This window comes from Schistocerca americana, chromosome 6, assembly GCF_021461395.2.
Source record: "Schistocerca americana isolate TAMUIC-IGC-003095 chromosome 6, iqSchAmer2.1, whole genome shotgun sequence".
Classification (NCBI taxonomy): Eukaryota; Metazoa; Arthropoda; class Insecta; order Orthoptera; family Acrididae; genus Schistocerca; species Schistocerca americana.
In genome coordinates, this window is record NC_060124.1 from 243,657,236 (window position 1) to 243,678,127 (window position 20,892).

At 40.6% G+C, this 20,892-nt stretch overlaps 1 protein-coding gene across 1 annotated transcript in view; it reads right to left on the reverse strand.

The window, feature by feature from the left end:
• The window catches only part of LOC124619626, a 212,915-nt gene that overhangs the window by 63,974 nt on the left and 128,049 nt on the right, over positions 1-20,892 (reverse strand). Inside the window, exon 3 of the mRNA XM_047146136.1 lies at positions 5,521-5,654. Coding sequence (XP_047002092.1) covers positions 5,521-5,654 — 134 coding nt within the window. The remainder of the gene's footprint in view (positions 1-5,520; positions 5,655-20,892) is intronic.

The following is a 20,892-nucleotide window of genomic DNA, read 5'->3' on the forward strand; positions in this document are numbered from 1 at the left end:
TTCTTCTTGATGCTTGTGGGTGTTTCGCATGTCTCATATATCTTGTATACCAGATGGAAGAATTTTGTCATAGCTCGTGCTCCCAATGGTATCAGTAGTTCTGACGTAATGTCGCCCGCCTACTCTGGGGGCCTTGTTTCGACTTAGCTTCTTCAGTGCTCTGCCAAATTCTTTTCGCAGTATCATGTCTCCCATCTCATCTTCATCTACGTTCTCTTTTGTTTCCACTACCTTGCCTGAAAGGTCATTTCCCTTGTACAGACCTTCTATAAACTGCTTCCATCTTTCAGCTTTTGCGTTTTTGCGTAAGATTGATTTCCCATCTGAGTTCTTGATTTTCTAACAGCTACTTCTCTTTTCTCCAAAGGATTCTGCAATTTTCCTATAGGCTCTGTCTTCTTTTCCATCGTGATATATGCTTATAAATCATTACATTTGTCCTCTACCCAACCCTGTTTAACAATTTTGCTCTTACTGCCAATCTCATTTTTTAGATATTTGTTATCCCTTTGGCCTACAGAATTTACTGCATTTTTATGTTTTCTGCTGTCATCAATTAAATTATATATCTCCTGAATTATCCATGAATTTCTAATTTGCCTATTCTTTTTACATACTCGATCCTCTGCTGCCTTCTCTATTTCATCTCTCCAAAGCTACCTTTTCGTCTTCTACTGTATTCCTTTCCTTTGTTTTTATCAATCGTTGCTGAATGCTCCCTCTGAAACTCTCTGCAACCTCTGATTCTTTCAACGTATCCTCTCCCCATCTTCTTAATTTCCTACCTTTTTGCAGTTTCATCAGTTTTAATGTCATAATAAATACATCGTGGTCAGAGTCCACTTCTACTCCTCTAGATGTCTTACAATGTAAAATGTGATTAGTGAATCTCTGTCTTACCATTATATCATCAATCTTAAATCTTCTTGTGTCTCTGGTCTCCTGCACGTATACATCCATCTTTCATGATTCTTAAATCGGGTGTTAGCGATATTTAAATTGTGCCCTGCGCAGAATTCTACTAGTAGACTTCCTATTTCATTCCTTTCGCCAAGTCCATACTTACCTACAATTTCTCCCTCCCTTCCTTTTCCTAATATGGAATTCCAGTCACTCATCACTATCAATTTTTCGTCTCCTTTAACTATGTTAATAATTTCTTTATTCTCATCATACAGTTCCTTATCTCTTCATCATTTGTGGAGCCAGTTGGTATACAAACTTGTGCTGCTATGGTGAGTCTCGGCTTCACATCTATCTTGTCTACAACAATGTATTCACTGTGATATTCATAACAACTTACTCGCATTCCTGTTGTCTTATTTATTATTAAACCTACACCTGCATTACCGTTATTTGATTTTTTACTTATAAAGCTATATTCATCTGACCGGAAGTCCTGTTCCATATGGCACCAAACTTAACCAACTGCCACAATAACTGACTGTAACCTACCCATTTCCCTTTTCAAATTTTCTAATCGACTTGCCCGAGTAAAGGATCTAACATTCCACCCTCTGATCTATAGATGGCACTTTTGTTTCTCCTGATGACGACATTGCCCTGAGTAGTCCCCATCCGGAGATCCAAATATGGGACTATTTTACCTCTGAAATATTTTACCCAAGCGGATGCCAACATCATCTAATTATATGGTAAAGGTGTATGCCATTGGGAAAAATTGCAGCTGCAGTTTCCGCTTGCTTTCAGCTGTTTGCAGTACCAGCACAGCAAGGCCGTTTTGGTTAATGTTACAAGGCGAGATCGGTCAATCATCCAGACTGGTACCCCTGCAACTACTGAGAAAGCTACAGCTCCTTTTCGGGGAACGTATGTTTTCTGGCCTCTTATCAATTGCCCTCTGTCATGGTTGCACTTACAGTACAGCCAACCAAATGAAGGTCTAATTTATGTGAAAGAGGACTTGGGGTCTTTATGTAAGGACTTTACAGAAGAGGACCATGTAGTGATAGTGGTTGGGCCGGAAAAAACAGTTTGGACAGGGATGGGACATATGAAGTAGGTGGAGACCTGGAAAAATAGCTTCCGTGACTCGTGGCAGCAACGTACACTTCGTTGAGCTGTTCCAGCGTCATGATCTACCACACCTTGGAGTTGTGAGGCGAATCAATGTAGGGTTAGGGATGGTTCTGAGGGCAGCGAACTTTGCACATGTTTCCCTGGTGCCTGTCAGGACTATCAACAGAAGGGCTTTCACTAGGCATGTCCTACACCTAAATAGGACTGGGAAGGGAAGATTGGTACAGCTGATTCATGAAAGTATACCTGTTGTCATTGTTAGGAAAAGTAAGTCTTTTTTAGGATAAATCTAGATAACAGGGTCTCCTGCATAAAGTTTAAAAAATACTGAAACAATCACTCACAAGGCCGATTTTAGCACTCCAAATATCACACATACCAGCTGTCACAAAGAATAACAAACCATTCGAAAGAGTAACATGGGGCATTTCACAGACTTAAATATCCACCATCAAAACATGCAATCAATAAAAAAATACAAGTATTAGAAGTTGAGCTCCAGTCTTTGAACGGCATAGTAGTTTGTATTACTGAGCACTGGTGTATAGGCACAGAAATCCTTCATGTAGTATTATCATTCTATGAAAGGGCAAACTTTTACTGCAGAAATGCTCCAAGGGGTGGAGGATTATGCACTTCTGTCCGAAAAGGAAGGTGCTGTTTGCTGCAAAGAAATTCATTTAATGGCAAAATAATATATAATGCATAGAATGAAAGCAAAGAAGTCCCGTATGTTATAAAAAGAAATTGGCGAGAGGCAAACAAAAGCAGAATAACATACAGCTAAGGGAGGGGATGAGGTAAAAAATGATCCACAACACCTACCAAACAATGTAAAGGAGCATTTTTCAAGTATTGCAGAATGTTACAGCAATAATTCCCCAAAACAGATATTACACGTATAAGTAATACAATGATGTTGCTTCCAACCATAGAGAATGACATCAATAAAACTGTTCAAAAATTAAAAAATAACATGTCAGTAGGCATAGTTTAAGTACCAATGAGTGTACTGAAACAATCCATGGAGATTCTACAAGGCCCTTTAAGAAATATAATAAATGAATCCTTCACATCAGAGACATTTGCAGAGCAGTTAAATCAGGCAAGAGTTATACCTTTGCTTAGGAAAGGTAGTGCAGAAGACATATTAAACTACTTGCCCATATCCCTGCTGTCACCATTCTCAAAAATAATAGAAGCAATTATGAAAAACAGATTGATGAATTACCTGAATAAATACAATTTTAAGTTAATGACAGTTCGGTTTCTGAAGTGGCAGAAATACTGAGTCAGCCATAGTGGAATCCTTAAAAGTTGTACTTGATGCTCTTGACAAAAATGATGGTGTCACAGGCATATTTTTCATATTCCTAAGGCCTTTGATACAGTCGACCACAAAATTCTATGAAATTAAGAGCATTAGGAATAACAGGGGTAGCTAATGACTGGTTTCGATCATACCTAGCAGATAAGGTACAAAGAGCAGAGATAACACACACTTCAAATATATCGAAGCGCTTAGTAAAACACATATCAGAATCAAAATACATTAATATAGGGTTTCCACAACGTAGCATTTTAGGACCAATACTATTCCTGATGAACATCAATGACTTTCCCAGTAGTGTTAATCATGGTGAAAAAATTCTCTTCGCTGATGACAGCAATACTATAGTCACTGGGAAAGCAAGAGAACTCCTTGCAGAGAAAGCAAATGAAGCTCTCAAGGAAGTTTACAGTTGGTCAATAAGAAGAGGGAAAATGACAATGTTAAATTAAATGTAGATGGCACATCTGCAGACTGTATAACAAATGCTAAATTTCTAGGAATGAATATTGATTCTTAGTTGAAGTGGTGTGAACTCACAAAGGTACTTATAAACAGAATGTCATCAGCATGTTATGCCTTTAGAATTCTACCATCAGTGTGTAACACGCAGTGTCTGTTAATTACATACCATTAATACGTACACTTAGTTCTTCGCTACATCATTCTTTATTGGGGATCAAATGCACAAAATATGAACACAATTTTTAAACTCCAAAAAGGAGCCATAAAAATAATAACGAAAATTAGTAGTCGTACTCATTGTAGAGATCTGCTCAAAATACTGGAGATTTTGATTGCTCGGTGTACATACACTTACCAGTCAGTTGTACACATCAAAAATAACTATGGTAATTAGTGCACAGACAGCTCTGTCCCGTCCCTGACCATGAAACAAGAACTAGACTCAACTTACATTTACCAAGAAATAATTAACATTAAACTCAGAACAGGAGTTCCTACCAAGGCATTAAACAGTACAATAATTTAACAAAAGAGGTTAAGGAAATTGCAAAAATACACTTGTTTAAAAAGGCAGCTATAAAGTACTTGTTATCCAATACATTTAATAGACCGATGTATTACTTAGTTAAAACAGAGTAGTGGTTTGGTAAAAAAAAATGTTATTCAAATAAACAACAATAATTATTATAAAACATCCAACATTCCACATAAAACCTTCACACTATGTTTTCTCTTCTTTTTTTAGTTTTCTAGAAAAACTTACCCCCAAGCTATTCATAGCACAATACTAACACCTCTTCCTGTTTCTGAGCTCAACATCTCACTCATCGTAGAGGGATACTGATTCGATACTGATTCAGTTTTTCAGGATAGCAAAAAGGTAGTTGCAGTACAGAAAATGGCCCAGAGATCACCAGTATGTGTGGGTGTGAGTTTTTATGCTCGCTATGAGTGAAGTGTTATGATACAATGTGTGTATAGTTTGTGCAGTGACTGATAGTGAGATATGAGAGAAAAGTGTGGCATTGCATTATTTAATCAGTTATTTGTAAAGGGTTCGGTTGGGTTGGGTTGTTTGGGGGAAGAGACCAAACAGCGAGGTCATCGGTCTCATCGGATTAGAGAAGGACGAGGACGGAAGTCGGCCATGCCGTTTCGAAGGAACCATCCTGGCATTTGCCTGGAGCCATTTAGGGAAATCACGGAAAACCTAAATCAGGACGGCCGGACGCGGGATTGAACCGTCGTCCTCCCGATTGGTTATTTGTAAAAAAGTGTATTGTAAACCAGGAGTAAATCTAATGACTACCTCTAACTAGAAGTCCGTAAATGTATATAGCAGTAGCTTATTTTAAATGGGTCTGAACTTCTAAATACTTTGACATGTTCTATATCCTTCTAAAAAGATATCTACAGATGAATAAAGCTACTGCTACTGCTACTACTACTACTGCTACTACTACTACTACTATCTGTATCGCTAGAGATGGAATCCTCTCCACCAACGGCAAGGTCAATTTTTTGTGGTTCATGGTTAGATAACACAAATTCATAATACTGTAAAGTAAAGACAAAGGAGTTTCTTACCACAATTAGCAGTCACATATTTACTGAGAAGCCCCATCGAGAAACTCTGTCAATCAGTATGTAGCATCTGGGGTGAGACAGACAGAAGGAGGACTCACCTGCTCCCCGTTGATGAACCAGGCGAGCTGCGCGGCTGGCTTGGACCTGCCCGAGGTGCAGTTGACCCTGACGGTGTCGCCCACCTGGTAGCGGGGTCGGCCGCCCGTGATCCGAGGACCTTCGTCCGGCAGGGCTGTAAAAGAGCAAGTGTCCACATTACACCACACATGCAAATACCTGGACCACCTTTCCTCTTGTGAAAGTAGGCACACCAGACACTGAAATTAGTCATCCTCAGATGTCATGCCAACATAGTCTAATGCAACCTCCAGCCTTTATAACAGCTTTAGTAAGGCCTAGGAACCCACACTCTCAATGCAACACTCCAAAATGTAAATAAACGATCTGAATTAAACTTGACAGGTGTGTAGGGGGGTCAAAATAACGTAATATGTATTGTTTCGTTTTTGGCTAGTTTCACTTTTAAGGGATAAAACACATTCCAATATGTTTGAAACCATGATTTAAAAAAAATGTGTTTGATATAAAACTTGAAAAGTAGCTAATGTTCCTGGAAGCTGTATATCAACTTTTATAATAATTTGAAATTTTGGAAAATACTCCACCACCACTAAACAATTTTGAAAAATGAAGCTGCGCGGCATGGCCACGTGGTTAGAGGCGCCCTCTCACTAAGCACGGCCACTCCCGCCAGAGGTTCGAGTCTTCTCTCGGGCATGAGTGTGTGTCTTGTCCTTAGCATAAGTTAAAGTAAGTTGAAGTAGTGTGTAAGTGTAGGGACCGACGACCTCAGCAGTTTGGTCACTTGCGAATTCACACAAACACATTTTTTTTTGAAAAATGAAAACTTTTGTTACAACATAAATTAAAATAGCTTTCATACCACATACATCCAGCTGCAATAAAGCTTGTTTCTGAAATACCATTATAGGAAAGTAAGCTGTACACAATGTGCTGTCAAAGTATTTTCAAGACACTTAATTAAAATAACTAATCAATCCTTTTTATTCTAATTATTTGTTTCAGTTAGTCTTTTTATGTTTTATACTGTTCTTTTACATTTACAAGTCACGATTTTCCGTTTTGTTTCTTAGTTTCCCAATTCATATATGTACCTAAGTTTATTTTAAACAATGCATAACACATTATCCTGAGAAAAATTATGACAGCAGTGATTATCCATTAACAAATGTTTAAAATGTAATGTCCTTTTACACATTGCACATGAAAGGAACAATTTTTCTTCACATAGTACACATGATGGACTACAATATGAAACAGGGATCAGCAGGATTCTCAAATTGTGGTGGATGATCTTCTAAACGGTCTTAATTATACCGAGCGTATTTCAGGACATTGGAAAACCTTGGTGAAGGATCTTGATTATGTGCCTACTATAACACAGTATAGTTACACATGGATGTATGTGGCATGAAAACTTGTTTGTTTTCATAAAGGTTTTCACTTTTCAAAACTAATTAATGAGAGTAGGTTTCAGGAATGTTAATTAAATTTCAACATTTATTTTTTATATTCATTATTTGTAAGATATGCCCCCTAAATCTATTATGCTAAATTATCTTTGGGTTGTGTTTGGCCCCCTGACAGTGGAACCGGGCAGAAACGAAAAAAATATGTATTTAATTAGTTTTATCCTTCTACATACCTGCCAAATTTCATAAAGATCGTTTACTTACCCGTGGGAATGTTCCCTTGTTAGTCTGATTAAGAAGAGGATGGGTATATCCCACAATTAAGCGATGCCCTTGCAGGCAGCAGTGGACACACGTACGTGATCGTGTACCGTGGTCACATCAAAGAGCCGGGAGTCGGCCAGAAGGGGGGAGGGGGAGGGGCAAGGAGATGCTGGGCGCCGACCACGCACGGTGTGGCATGTAGGGAGGGATGTGGGGGGGGGGGGAGGCGATGAAAGTTCTGCAGCAGCCTAGACGCTCTCGGTTCGTAGGGGTACCTGATTATGGCCACGTGATAGTTGGCCGAAAAATTGTGCCCGTTGGACACTAACATACAGCGATTCAGCAGTGAATTACTTCTTCAAATCACTTATAATTAGATCCCACAGAGCAATAACATGATGCAGATGGACCGACTGCCATGTTTCGCCTTCTGTTCTAAACAGTACCAGACATTTTAAAGGGATTAAGATAGGGGGATTTCACCGTTCCAGTCGAGTTGTGGTAGGGTGCCTGAAAATTTGTCAAATAATAAATGTATGTTTTCTGCTTTGTGAAGAACGCTGTTGTAGTCTTTTCCATACAAAGCATATTCACCACCAAGCTGTTCAATGAAGGTCACCATCCTCGATAAAGTTCATGGCAGCCTGAGCGAGTGGCCAGAATTCACGGCACAGAAACCACCCCAGAACGCCATAGAACCACCTCTGGCCTGAATTAACCTGATACATACTGTGTGTTAAACGCTCAGTTAGGCTATAAGTTCGCTCATCGTACTATACCACCTGATGAGAGCAAACATACTGACTTTTCAGACCACACTAATTGCCTCCAGTCACCAACTGTCAAGTTTCTGTATTGTTTGAACGATATTAGACGTGCACCTTTAACGGTCACAGTCAGCAATGGACGTCAGATGACCTGGATTTCATTTTTTTTTTTTTAGTTTTTTGCTTTTTTCCACAGGATAACTAACACACACAACTGATGAAAACCTTAGAACACGCTATAAAATGAAACTAATATAGAGATTTACTTCTGTCCTTTACGCCTCCAATCTGCGTTTGCAGTGCCTTCTCCACCACTTACAGATAAATACACACACGTATTATAGACAATACGTGATTTTTCGCTTGTGAAGTTATATTGTTCATAGTTTCTTTATAATTATTCAAAGTAGTTTAAGTGCGTTAAGAAAGTTTAACCATGAGTCTGTTTATTTCGGGACCACTAGCCAACATCTTCATGAATCATGCATAAAACTTAATGTTTGAAGCTACACTACTAGCTGCTACAGATACGGGGTTGAGGTAATAAGAATGGTAGAAGCACTTCACAGCACAATGCTATAATTTCACAGTGACGTAAAAAGTCTACACAAGAACATAAAGTTAACAATCGGAGAAGAACAAGAAAACCCATTACGTTTTCTAGACGTAACCATAAGAATAGTTCTTCACAACCACACTTTTGATGTATACAGAGAACCCGCAATAGGCACAATAATAAATGCAACCTCAAACCACCCACAGAACGAGCTGCAGTCCAATCCGTGCTAAACACTTCTGATGACCGAAAGGAGCTAACCACTATAAAACAGATAGCATTAAAATGGATACAAAGAAACGATAGCATAAACTATATTAATCAAGATACAATCACTAGAAAATGGCACACAAAAACCAATCACAATAACTTGAAGTAGAAAATAGGCAATATAGTTAAGACACGAAGTATAAACACTGCGTACGAAACAAATAACTCGAGACAAAAACACATCCCTGAAATAACACCAGTATCAGGTAGACATCTGATATCTACCACCTCATTTGCAGAGACTTAGGAATAATCTACAGTGGAATGAGTGGCAGGACATTTGACACAAGGTATAATGTGCATAACAAAGCTTGGACTTACATTACAAAGCACACAACACTCACGGAATGTCGTAAAAAGGAATACCGTAGGAAGAGCACAACAGAAAAAAATCATAAAAGTCAGTAAAGACAGACATCTTCATTTTCAAGGGAGCTTCAGTATCTACAAGCATTGATGCACAGTAAAGAGCTCATTACCAGATAATTAATGGAAACCAGTCGCCATATAGAACAATAGAAAATCACGTAATAACAAAGAAACCAATTTCTTTTCCCATCCCTCACTCTCACTCACCACATTTCCCGCGCCCCCTTTCATTTTACCCCGTGGTCCTCACCACTTTCCTCCAGACCACTGTCGAATCCACTACTTTGCGTTCAATGTTCAACAATCTACCCACCTCTCCTCCTCGCCATTTAGGTGTTCAGCTCCTACTACTCTTTCATTTCTTTTACATAATAAATAAGTAAATAGTAACCAAAAACAAACCTCACAACACGCATGTGACGAATTGCGGAGATAGAGAATCTTTTTAGGACAAACGGAACACTGTACAAAACACATGAGACGCATTTATCCAGAAAGCTACAAAAAACATTAGCAGTGCTGCATTGTGATGCGTTTGACATCAAGAATCTCACAGTTCTACAAAGCAGTGTGGGATCAGGCCTGAATCAACAGCGTCAAACGAAGGAATACCTCAAAAACGTGCAAGCAAACGTAGTTTTCTGACGTGAGTGAAATCCAGGCATAAAATAACGTAACTCTGTCTCTTGGTCTAAAAAGCAAGTATCTTTCAATAGACACGACTAACGCAGTTTCATCTTAATAAAACGAAAAGCATTTTCTTGTAGTTGTGAATATAGGCTTAAAATGCCTTCACTGAAAGTGATGTTTTTCTCACTACGACAACACAAATAAAACGTAGCAGGAGGGCATCCACGATGTTTCGCTGCGGCTCAGAGAACGGGCGTTAGCAAACGTGGACATGAAACGAGAAATAAAAAATTCTGAAATGTGGACGCAAGTGGTGGTGATACTGAACCATATTGGACTGATCTACACTGTGGTACGAATCAAAAGGAGACGCATAGCACGCCGGGACGGAGCGATTGTGCTGTCCTCAACATTTCATCTATCGTCATCACCATCATCATCATCGACGTGCACGTTGCCTAGTAAAAGAGAAAAAAATTTTATTAGGCGGCCGAACTATCCGCGACGAAGCCTTGCTGCCAATAAAACCACACGATCATTTCGTTTCCTTTTTACCATCAAGTTTCATGGTCACAGCTTCTTTTATAGAGGTCGCTATTAATTCGTTAATGATTGTCGCTTTCACATCACATACATGATTAAAATATTAGTACACACTCTACAAAGTTTTTTTATTAATTGCTGAGAGTGCTCATCATCCATCTAGAAGGGTACTGACTGCTGCGATGACGGCGAGTGCTTCAATCAGCAGGACTGTAATAGAATAGTTGAGTCTTCATTGACGGCAAATGACCATCATTGATGACCCTTCCACGACTATGAGTAAGAGGGGGGAATCCAAAAACTGGAAGCAAGATGAGGTCTTGTTGCTTTTTATATGCTTGTCAATGTTAGGTGTTAGATTCCTACTTCACGTTTTGCTACTGACATACCAAACGTATTACTCTTTCGAGAAAGCAATGTACCCAATGCAGACGCATTTCCTCAGCAGCAGGAATGTTCTCACACACATAAATCTGCGTGAATGCACAGGTCCTCATTCCGAGAGCTACTCAAATGCTTCAAATATCGTGCCGGAAATTACGATCCTGCCGGTGCGCAGCCCGTAGATTCACGGACAATGGCATTGGTATTCTGAAAGCACGGTTCCATTCATCTGGCGTCTTGTGCAGGACGGAGGTGCTAATGGCAAATTGATATTGTCTTCATTTATGTGTGTTCATCATTACCTTAGTTCCTGAATGGGTAATGAGTATTTTATTTCTATCTGGAATCCATGGCCGCAATTACATCAGTTTCTTGCCTCTCATATGTATTTCATTATTCAGGAAGCATCAGTAGCGTTTCTAAACGAGGTTTTGAATCCTTTATAGATATGTGGCTACATAATTCAAGCTGTATAAAGCATACTTATTATGTTAGATTCGTACTGTTATTGATTGCTGTGTCACACAGCTTCATTTTCCAACACCTGTTAGAGGTACAAGTTGTAATCAACTTCGGTGATATACGTATATTGTCTCGGCCTTTCCGGAATCCTGCAGTAAACACGCTGCGGTTTCTAATCAAGAAAAGTGATCTCTCTGTTATAATCGAGAGAAGTACGATCCTTGGAATTCTTTAGCTCAAGCAAATGCCTCATCGGACAAAAGAGGAAACTGGTCAAAATAACCTAGTTCGAACCAACTCACTTTCATTAGTTTAGCAGACTTTCTGTTTCTTGAGTATGAACCAATTAATATTTTTATTACACTCCAGAAAACCAGAGGAAGTATTTTTATTAATGTTTCTTACACAATACAAGTGTAGCAAGTCTTAGACGTGCAGTCATTTGAACCTGAAGTCGGTACCATTAACACACGAACAGAAAACAGACTTTAGCTTTGAGAACAGTTATTTATACAGAGAAATAGCTAAGAGCTAACAAACTGCTGAGTACACCTTCCACAGTAAGTCACACAGGGTTCTTCTATACTGAATAGTTTCATTTCAATACATACAATAGAAATAGTCGACGAAGGCTTGAAAATTTTAATACAGTATTTCGTCTTATAAAGCAACTGCCTGCCGTCAGTCACAGTTTTCTCTTATTCCCAGAACAATGTCTTTCGGGAAATAATTGCCATTCACAGGTGTGTTTTCTTTCTAATACGTCATTTATTCGTAATGTTTGCGATGTGTATGTATAAACACACATAATTTTCTTATTAATGACGGACCTTTCCGTAACGTTAATGGCGAAATCTGAATAACAGCTATAGTTACTTTTTTTTTGCAATTCTCTTACACACTTACTCAACATATTAAACATTACCTGCACAACACACACAGTGCATAGCATATGTTAAAACGAGAAACACAAAAGATTCCTTACAAGCATACTTATTATTATGTTAGATTCGTACTGTTACTGAGTACTGCATCATATAGCCTAAAAAGTCAAAAAGGGTGTTTCTCCAAGGTATCATGCTACAGACGGTTAACACAGTATGGAAACTACACTTTAGCGCTCAGTGTATTTTTGGTGCGTACGCATAAACATTATTTGCTTATGTATTATTTAGAAGTGCGCTTCCTTCTATGCAGCATTACTTTTATAGCTTATTTAACGATCCAATCGTAGTACCTGAAGGAATTCACTGAGTAATTCCCAGTTCTTCATTCACTACAAAAGAACTACGGGAAAATGTTAACACAGGTGTAAAAATGTGAAGACAAATTATTGAATGAAGTACTGGAAAGTTACTCATTGTCAATCATTTTCTATAAAAATTTCGATACTTCCCTTAAATAAGCAATAAAAATAGCGGTTCGCAGAAATTAGTGCCTCATAACTAATATGTGAGAAAATAATGATTCATAATACTGCTGTCCATAACGATACTATGTGGGTGACCGATACCAAATATCTTCGTGCCTATAGCCTATAGCCTATAGCATGTTTCCCGTTTTAACATGTACTATGCACTTTGTGGTCTATAAGCCATGTTAACAAGCGTGTGGTTTTGCATAAGAGGACTACAAGAATATCGTAAGTAAAACTTTCATTAAATATTTCTTATTAATCTCATAGAGATATCTGTCATTAACTATAAAATAGGGCTTGTTTATACATCATAGTAAAAAAATAATTTTATGAAGAAGAAAATAGCAAAATTTTTAACACTTCTTATTTCCACTAATGACTTTGTGAAGATTCTAATAACATAGGCCCCAAAATGTTTCCAAGCTGAGAACAGGAGCATCTTACAAAAAAGGTGGTGAAATAAAATTATTTATGTTTTGTCCAGAAATATCTAGTATGTAAAGGGGGTTTCATTACTGCATTCAGCAGCGAAATATACGCGTTCCGTCACATTCATGTTACCACTTCCTATGTTCCAAGTCAACGAGCAACAACCACTCACGTACGGCAGGCGGCAGCACTAGCAGTGGAGGGTACAGAAAGCGTGTCGGGTGGCTTGGAAACCAATGTCGTTGTCGTAATGCGGAAACGGAGGGATTTATCTGATGTCCAAAAGGACATGAACATTGGCTTTTGGGCCAAGCGAGGAAGCATGTCCACAACGGCTAAGTCTCTAAACTCTTCGCATATCGCTGTAGTTAAAATATATTTAGCCGGCCGGAGTGGCCGTGCGGTTCTAGGCGCTATAGTCTGGAACCGAGCGACCGCTACGGTTGCAGGTTTGAATCCTGCCTCGGGCAGGGATGTGTGTGATGTCCTTAGGTTAGTTAGGTTTAATTAGGTCTAAGTTCTAGGCGACCTCAGAAGTTAAGTCGCATAGTGCTCAGAGCCATTTTTTTGAAAATATACCTGGCGTGGCAAAATGATGCTATCGAAAACCGGCACCGATGTAGCTGTGGAGCGCCACGGGCCACAGATGAGAGGGGTGAACGACCGATACTGAGATGTGAAGGGGCGAATAGACATGCAACCGTTGAGCCAGTGGCTGTCCAGATGAACCAAGGGGCTACCAGCAAGTACTCTTACAAAGACAATACAGCGAACATTGCTGCGTGTGGGCCTCTGCAGCTGGCCCCTGGTTCTTGCACCCATGCTGACTGTTGTTCCTCGGTAGTGAAGGCTGGAATTTGCACGCCAGTACAGCAGTTGGGCTTCCAGTGAGTGGCGACTGGTGGCCTTTTCAGAGGAATCACATTTATGCTCCGTCATACAAATGGCCGTTGGCTTGTACGGCGTGAAACGTCTGAAAGCTAAAACCCTGCAACAATCCTCGGAAGGGTCCAGGCCGGAGTGGATTTTGAGTGATCTCGTCATTCTGGAAGGCACAATGGGTCAACACAAGTATGTGTCTATCCTTGGGGACAATGTCTGCCTCTAGATGTATTTTGTTTTTCCCCCGCACGATGGCATCTACCAGCAGGAAAACGCAAAGTGCTAGGCCATCCGTAGTGTACGTGCGTGGTTCTAAGAGCAACAGGATGAGCTCACCCCACTCCCATGGCCATCAAACACCCCTGATTTAAACCCAATCGAGAATCAGTGGGGCCATCTCGACCGGGGTGTTCGTACTATGGATGCACAACCGAAGAAGGTGGTTATTCAGCCTTCCGGCAGGAGGTCATATTAATGTGATTGAACTGTGTATACACAAGGACCGAGACTGAACAGTAAGAATGGACACAAACAAGGAGACCACAAGGCCATCGAGTTTATGTAACTTTTTATATTTATGGTACGTGAGGTTCAGAGCTCAAATATCAGTCAGCCAAAACATGTCGATGCAACTCAAAAACTGTCGAGGAGATGTACTTTGAAGTTCTGCGAGCGCTTAATACCACACATTTAGCTCCATTTTTCGACTGGCACGGTGATTGTGTGGTAGAATACTCATCTGCAATGTAGAAGGGCACGGGTTCGCTTCCTAGCGGCTAAAATTTTTTAGAGCGAGTGCTTGGAGAACATTTACGTGAAACGAAAATACATAAAGATGAAAAAAATCGGTAGCTCTCAAGGCTGGTAATCGATAACTGGTTCATTTAAATGCAAAGGTACCTCAGATGTACGCTAATTAACAAATATCTGACTGTAGTTCTTATGAAAAATGGACTCCTTATTTCTAGTCACATGTCGAGCCCAAAAATCCAATTTTAATTGTAAATATAAATTCTTAATTACCTATCATCTATAAGAGAATGTTAATAAAGAACGCTTATGTTTAAAAAAATTATTTCACATCCACGGAAATGCTTGTAGAACACAAACCTTTGTTTAAAATCAGCCAAGAATCTACACCAGCCCCCCCCCCCCTTCCACCCCACACTCTCCCTGACAGGTGAGCATTCTACCTCAGAGCCACAGTAGAACTTGCTGAAGAATATTTAATAAGAGTTCAGGACTTCATGTACCATGAATATAAAATATTACAAAAATCCGTTTGCCGTGTTGTTTTAATTGTAAGAGAAGTGCTCAAGATGAAAGCACATCAGTAATAAGATTTACTAATGGTGTTGCTATCAGCAGTAAAAGTGATTAAGGATTATTGTACACGTTGAAAGGAATGGACACAGAATAAGAACCAAGAATGTAGGAAGCAAAGATGAAAACAGAGAGGGCTATGGAGAAGACGTCAGTCAACTGCTCACTGACCGACCCGTCTCCAGGACGACAACGCGACAGCAGCGTCCTCTACGCAAAGAAAATATATGCGCCTCGCCTGCCTGGCCACGGCGCAGTTCAACAATAGCTTCAATACCACTTGCACTAAGTAGCATTCATTGTCTATACTGAAGAAACTTACTTATTTTTCTTGTCGCCTTTCGCTTGCGATATTTCAATGTAATTCTCAAAGTTCAGTATAGTCATGTACTTTTCGTAATAAAACTCATTAATAGGATTTGCTTGAATTGTTGTCTAGCGATCTAGTATTCAACAGACAGGATGCTAGAAATTTTGTTAAGACGTCATGGAAAATCCTCCATTAGCCATGCGCACAACATGAAGGCTACTTACCGATTTCTTAATATATTTTCTACCATCCCGCCCCTTCCTCTAGTCACTGTGTTCCACATATAATGCACAAGGTTACTAAAATCATGGAAGAGTGATATTCACATATACAGATGGCGGTAGTATCACGTACGTAATTTAAAAAAGAGCAGTGTATAATCGGAGTTGTCTTTGTACTCAGGGGATTCACGTGAAAACGTTTCGACGTGATTATGGTGGGACGACGCGAATTAACACACATTCAACCAGGAATGATATTTAAAGCTAGATGCATGGGACATTCCATTTCGGGATTCTTTAGTGAATTAAATATTGTGAGATTTATAGTGTCAATAGCGTGCCGAAAATATCAAATTTCAGGCATTACCTCTCACCACCGATAGCGCAGTGGCCGACGGATTTCACTTAAGAACCGAGAGTAGCAACGTTTGCGTAGTGTTGTCGTTGATGACAGGCAAGCAACAATGAGTGATATAAAATCAGAAATCAATGTGAGATGTAAGACGAATATATCCTCTAGAACAGAGCGGCAAAATTGGCACTAATGGGCTATGGCAGCAGACGGCCGACATGATTGCCTTTACTAACCCCAGGGCTCATGACCACACTGGATGGTACGTAGACGACTGGTAAACCGTGACCTGGTGAGAGGAGTAACGATTTCAGTTGGTAATACACTGAAGAGCCAAAGAAACTGGTAAACGTGACTAGTATCGTGTAGAGCCCACGGGAGCAGGCAAAATTGCCGCAACACGATGTAGCTTGGACTCGACGACCGTCTGAAGTAGTGCTGGAGGGTATTGCCACCATGAATCTTGCAGGGCTGTCCATAAATGAGTAAGAGTACGAGGGGTGGACACCTCTTCTAAACAGCATGTTGCAAGGCATCCCAGATACGCTGAATAAGATTCATGTCTGTGGAGTTTGGTAGCCAGCGGTAGTGTTTAAACTCAAAAGAGTGTTCCTGGAGCCTCTCTGTAGCAATTGTGGACGTGTGGGGTGTCGCGTTGTGCTGCCCAAATTGCCCAAGTCCGTCGGAATGCAGAATGTACATGGATGGATGCAGGTGATAGACAAGCTGCTTACGTACGTGTCACCTGTCAAAGTCGTATCTAGACGTATCAGGTGTCACTTCAACTGCACACACCCCACACCATTACAGAGCCTCCACCAGCTTGAACAGCACCCCAATGACATGCGGGGACCATGGATTCATGAGGTTGTCCCCATACCCGTAAACGTCCATCCGCTCGATAAAATTTAAAACGCGACTCGTTCGACCCGGCAACATGTTTCCAACCATCAACAGTCCAATGTCGATGTTGACTGGCCCAGGCAAGGCAAAAGCTCTGTGTCGTGCAGTCACGATTGGCCTTTGACTCCGAAAGCTCATATCGATGATGTTTCGTTGAATGGTTCGCACGTTGACACTTGTTGATGGTCCAGTACTGAAATTGCAGCAAATTGCGGAAGCGTTGCGCTTCTGTCACGTTGAACGATTCTCTTCAGTCGTCTTTGGTCCTGGTCTTGCAGGATCTTTCTCCGGCCTCAGTGATGTCGGAGATTTGATGTTTTACCGGACTCCTGTTATTCACGGTACACTCGTGAAATGGTCGTTTGGGGAAATTGCCACTTCAAAGCTACCTCGGAAATTCTGCGTCCCATCACTCGTGGGCCGACTACAACACCACGTCCATACTTACTTAAATCTTGATAACCTGACATTGTAGCAGTAGTAACCGATCTAACAACTGCGCCAGACACTTGTTGGCTTGTATATGCGAATCCGTCCGCAGAGCCATATTCTGCTTGTTTACGTATCTCTGTATTTCAATGCGCATGCCTGTGCCAATTTCTTTGGCACTCCAGTGTATAGCCTCTTGAACCTCTGTACTGCAGTCAAATAATGTTCTCATTGTACAATTTTACGACAACAGATCTTCACCTGTTACTAAAAATCACGATTCTGTGATTCGTCATGTCAACCAATTCCTACATTTACTCAAGCTGCATCACAAAAGATTTTTCTTTCCTTTTGCATCCCGTACCTATTGATTTGTTATCCATTCCATCCATCTAATGATTAGCATTCTTCGACGGCTCTGTATTTTAAAAGCTTCTATTGTCTTCTTGTCTGAACTGTTTTCGTGTAAGTGTCCCTTATGTACAAGGTTACGCTCCAGACAAACATCTTCAGAAATCACTTCCTAACATTTAAATTCGGGGCTTCGTAAATTTGAGCGTACTACATAATGTATAAACACACGTGGGAGGCCTCAGCGGCTGTGTAGTCCAGTCTTACAAAGGCAGTTAATCATGGATTTATATAGAAGCGTAAATTACGAATCTAATCATAATAATCACACATTTATTACGTAATTAAATAAAAAGTCAGAAAACTTACTAGGGATATTTTGTCATATTATCTGTTTTTCTCGACCTTCTCGACCCATCAATATGTTGCTTAGGTACTGGACCATCGGATGGTGGGATCGAATTAATTTGAATGTCAATCAATCAAGTAATTTTAGAATATCACAACCAGGTGTAAATTAGTTACGTATGGGATTGTTGTGTTCACATCTTGGCCTCAGCCACGCCAATGTATGAGGAGATGTTTCTCATGTGGGAGTCACCCTGTAGGTTCCACCATAGTGTGCCCAGTCTGAACCTCACCGTGTCCCTCAGTAGGGCTGGCTACAGGAATTACCTATTCTCAGAGGGCGCCCTCCACTATACTTTCTCGGAGACCGAATAACTTCGCAGAATCACTCTCTAACTCCTCTCTGGTTGTAAATATCAAATAGTGTTCGAACATATGTAGGTTCACGGTGTTGTTACAGAACAGTTGGCCACCTTATTTAACATGAACCGGCTTCCACTACAGCGGAACCAGTTTGATGACAGCCGTATCAGTTGAGCTCCAGTCACGCTGCGAGAGAAGGCATGAACCTACTTCCCCTCCAGATTGCACTGACAGGTGCTCCCTTATGCACGATGCTGATCAGGTAAGAATTGCTGCAGTCTCAGCCCTTACCATCCACGTGTCGTATCCCTCCTGACCAGGGACGATCTGTTCTGTGTGACACTTCTTGTACTTCATCACGTTTCAAAAAAAAAAAAAATGGCTCTGAGCACTATGGGACTTAACTACTGTGGTCATCAGTCCCCTAGAACTTAGAACTACTTAAACCTAACTAACCTAAGGACATCACACACATCCATGCCCGAGGCAGGATTCGAATCTGCGACCGTAGCGGCCACGCGGTTCCAGACGGTAGCGCCTATAACCGCACGGCCACTCCGGCCGGCATCACGTTTCACTATATAGGGCTCTCAAGGGACTCGACCTACAATTTCAATTGATTTTCTTGTGTCATTCTGGAGGACAATGGTTCAAAACCGCGTACGGCCATCTTGATTTAGGTTCTCCGTCATTTCCCTAAATCGATTGTGTCAATTTCCGGGGTGGTTCCTTTGAAAATGGCACGGCCGACTTCCTTCCCCATTCTTTTCTAACCCGATGGGACCATTGATCTCGCTGTTTAGTCCCTTCCCCCACCCCAAATCAACCAACCAAACTTGTGTTATTTGTATTCTGCATAGGGGAATGACTTACAGACGAATAATACTGAACTGCAGTTTTGTGTCATCCGATGCTGTATCAAGTCTACCTCGCATTTAATCCTGTTTCTTAATAATCAATATACAGTTTTGTGTCATCCAACGCTGGATCAAGTCTACCGCGCATTTAATATTGTTTCTTAATCATCAATATAATATAGGAGAGCTATTTTCTTTTTTCAAGGTCGGATCAGTCTTGGAATGGCAGCCACAGTGAAAATCAAAAATGTTTTGTTTGCAGCGTTTAGCACAACTTCGAAATACTTCTTTACATTGCCACTTATCGGACTTACACATTCGTCATAGTGTTTTACCAACTTTCCAATACATCCATTACAGAAGGCGCCAACCTGTGCTTTTCACCAATTCTCTATGCTGGTCTGCAGCTTTTTCATTGTGCCGGAATGCTCTCCTCATAAACAGCGGTTCTTCTGAGCAAAGAAATAAAACTCATTGGGAGTCAAGTCCTGGCTATATAGTGGGTGATCAAACACTTGCCATTGATAACACTGTAATAGAGTTTTCGTTTCAGCCGTAGTGAGCGACCGATAACTGTCACGAATGCCAATGCCTGAATACAATATTCCTCTTTGTTTGTTCTTAATTGTCCTATGTAGACTATTTTCTCAAATCACGTAGTCCATCCGCTGAATAAAAACATCTGTTGACTCTTTTATCCCTCTGTAACTGTCGGCATCATGAAAGCTTTTATATCTTGCTTCCAAGTTCTAATCAAATGGTTCCAAGCACTATGGGACTTAACATCTTAGGTCATTAGTCCTCTAGACTTAGAAATACTTAAACCTAACTAGCCTAAGGACATCACACACATCTATGCCCAAGGCATGATTCCAACCTGCAACCGTAGCAGCCGTGCGGTTCCGGACTGAAGCGCCTAGAGGCGCTCGGCCACAGCGGCCGCCTGCTTCCAAGTTCCAACACCGTCGATGCACTTGGCTGTTAAGCACGACAGTGACGTTATGTGGGCTGCCTGAAATCAGGCGGTCCTCTTCAGTACGATGATGCTGGATAGGAGCACGCACTTCAAACCTGGCGGTGAATAATATTGTAATAGGCTTCTTAAACTGCTCACTGCACGCTCACAACTGAAATATGCAACGTAACGCGATCGACAGGCTTATTACAGACAATGTGCAGCACATATGTGCAAAGCTTTGTCGAGTTTTCACAGTGGTTTTAATTTCGCGACAGATTGGAGCTTGAGAAAGAAAATAGTCGTCGTATATATATTCTATTACTTTGCTACTTGTACTCTACTTGTTTGCAGCCTTCCCCCCGTCGCTTATTATATCATTTAATCTGAGAAAGGGGCTCTAGTAGGGCAGAATTCCCTTGCCTCAGCGATCAAGGAACAGAATACGTGGAGGTAAATTTTCTTTTATATGCCAATACGGAAGTGGTATCAGACTGAACATTTAATTCACTTAATTCATTCTGCTCATCTCATCTAACAAGGAGGACAGATTCAGAGAAACTTTTCTTGCTGTTGCCATTCTGCTTTGTAT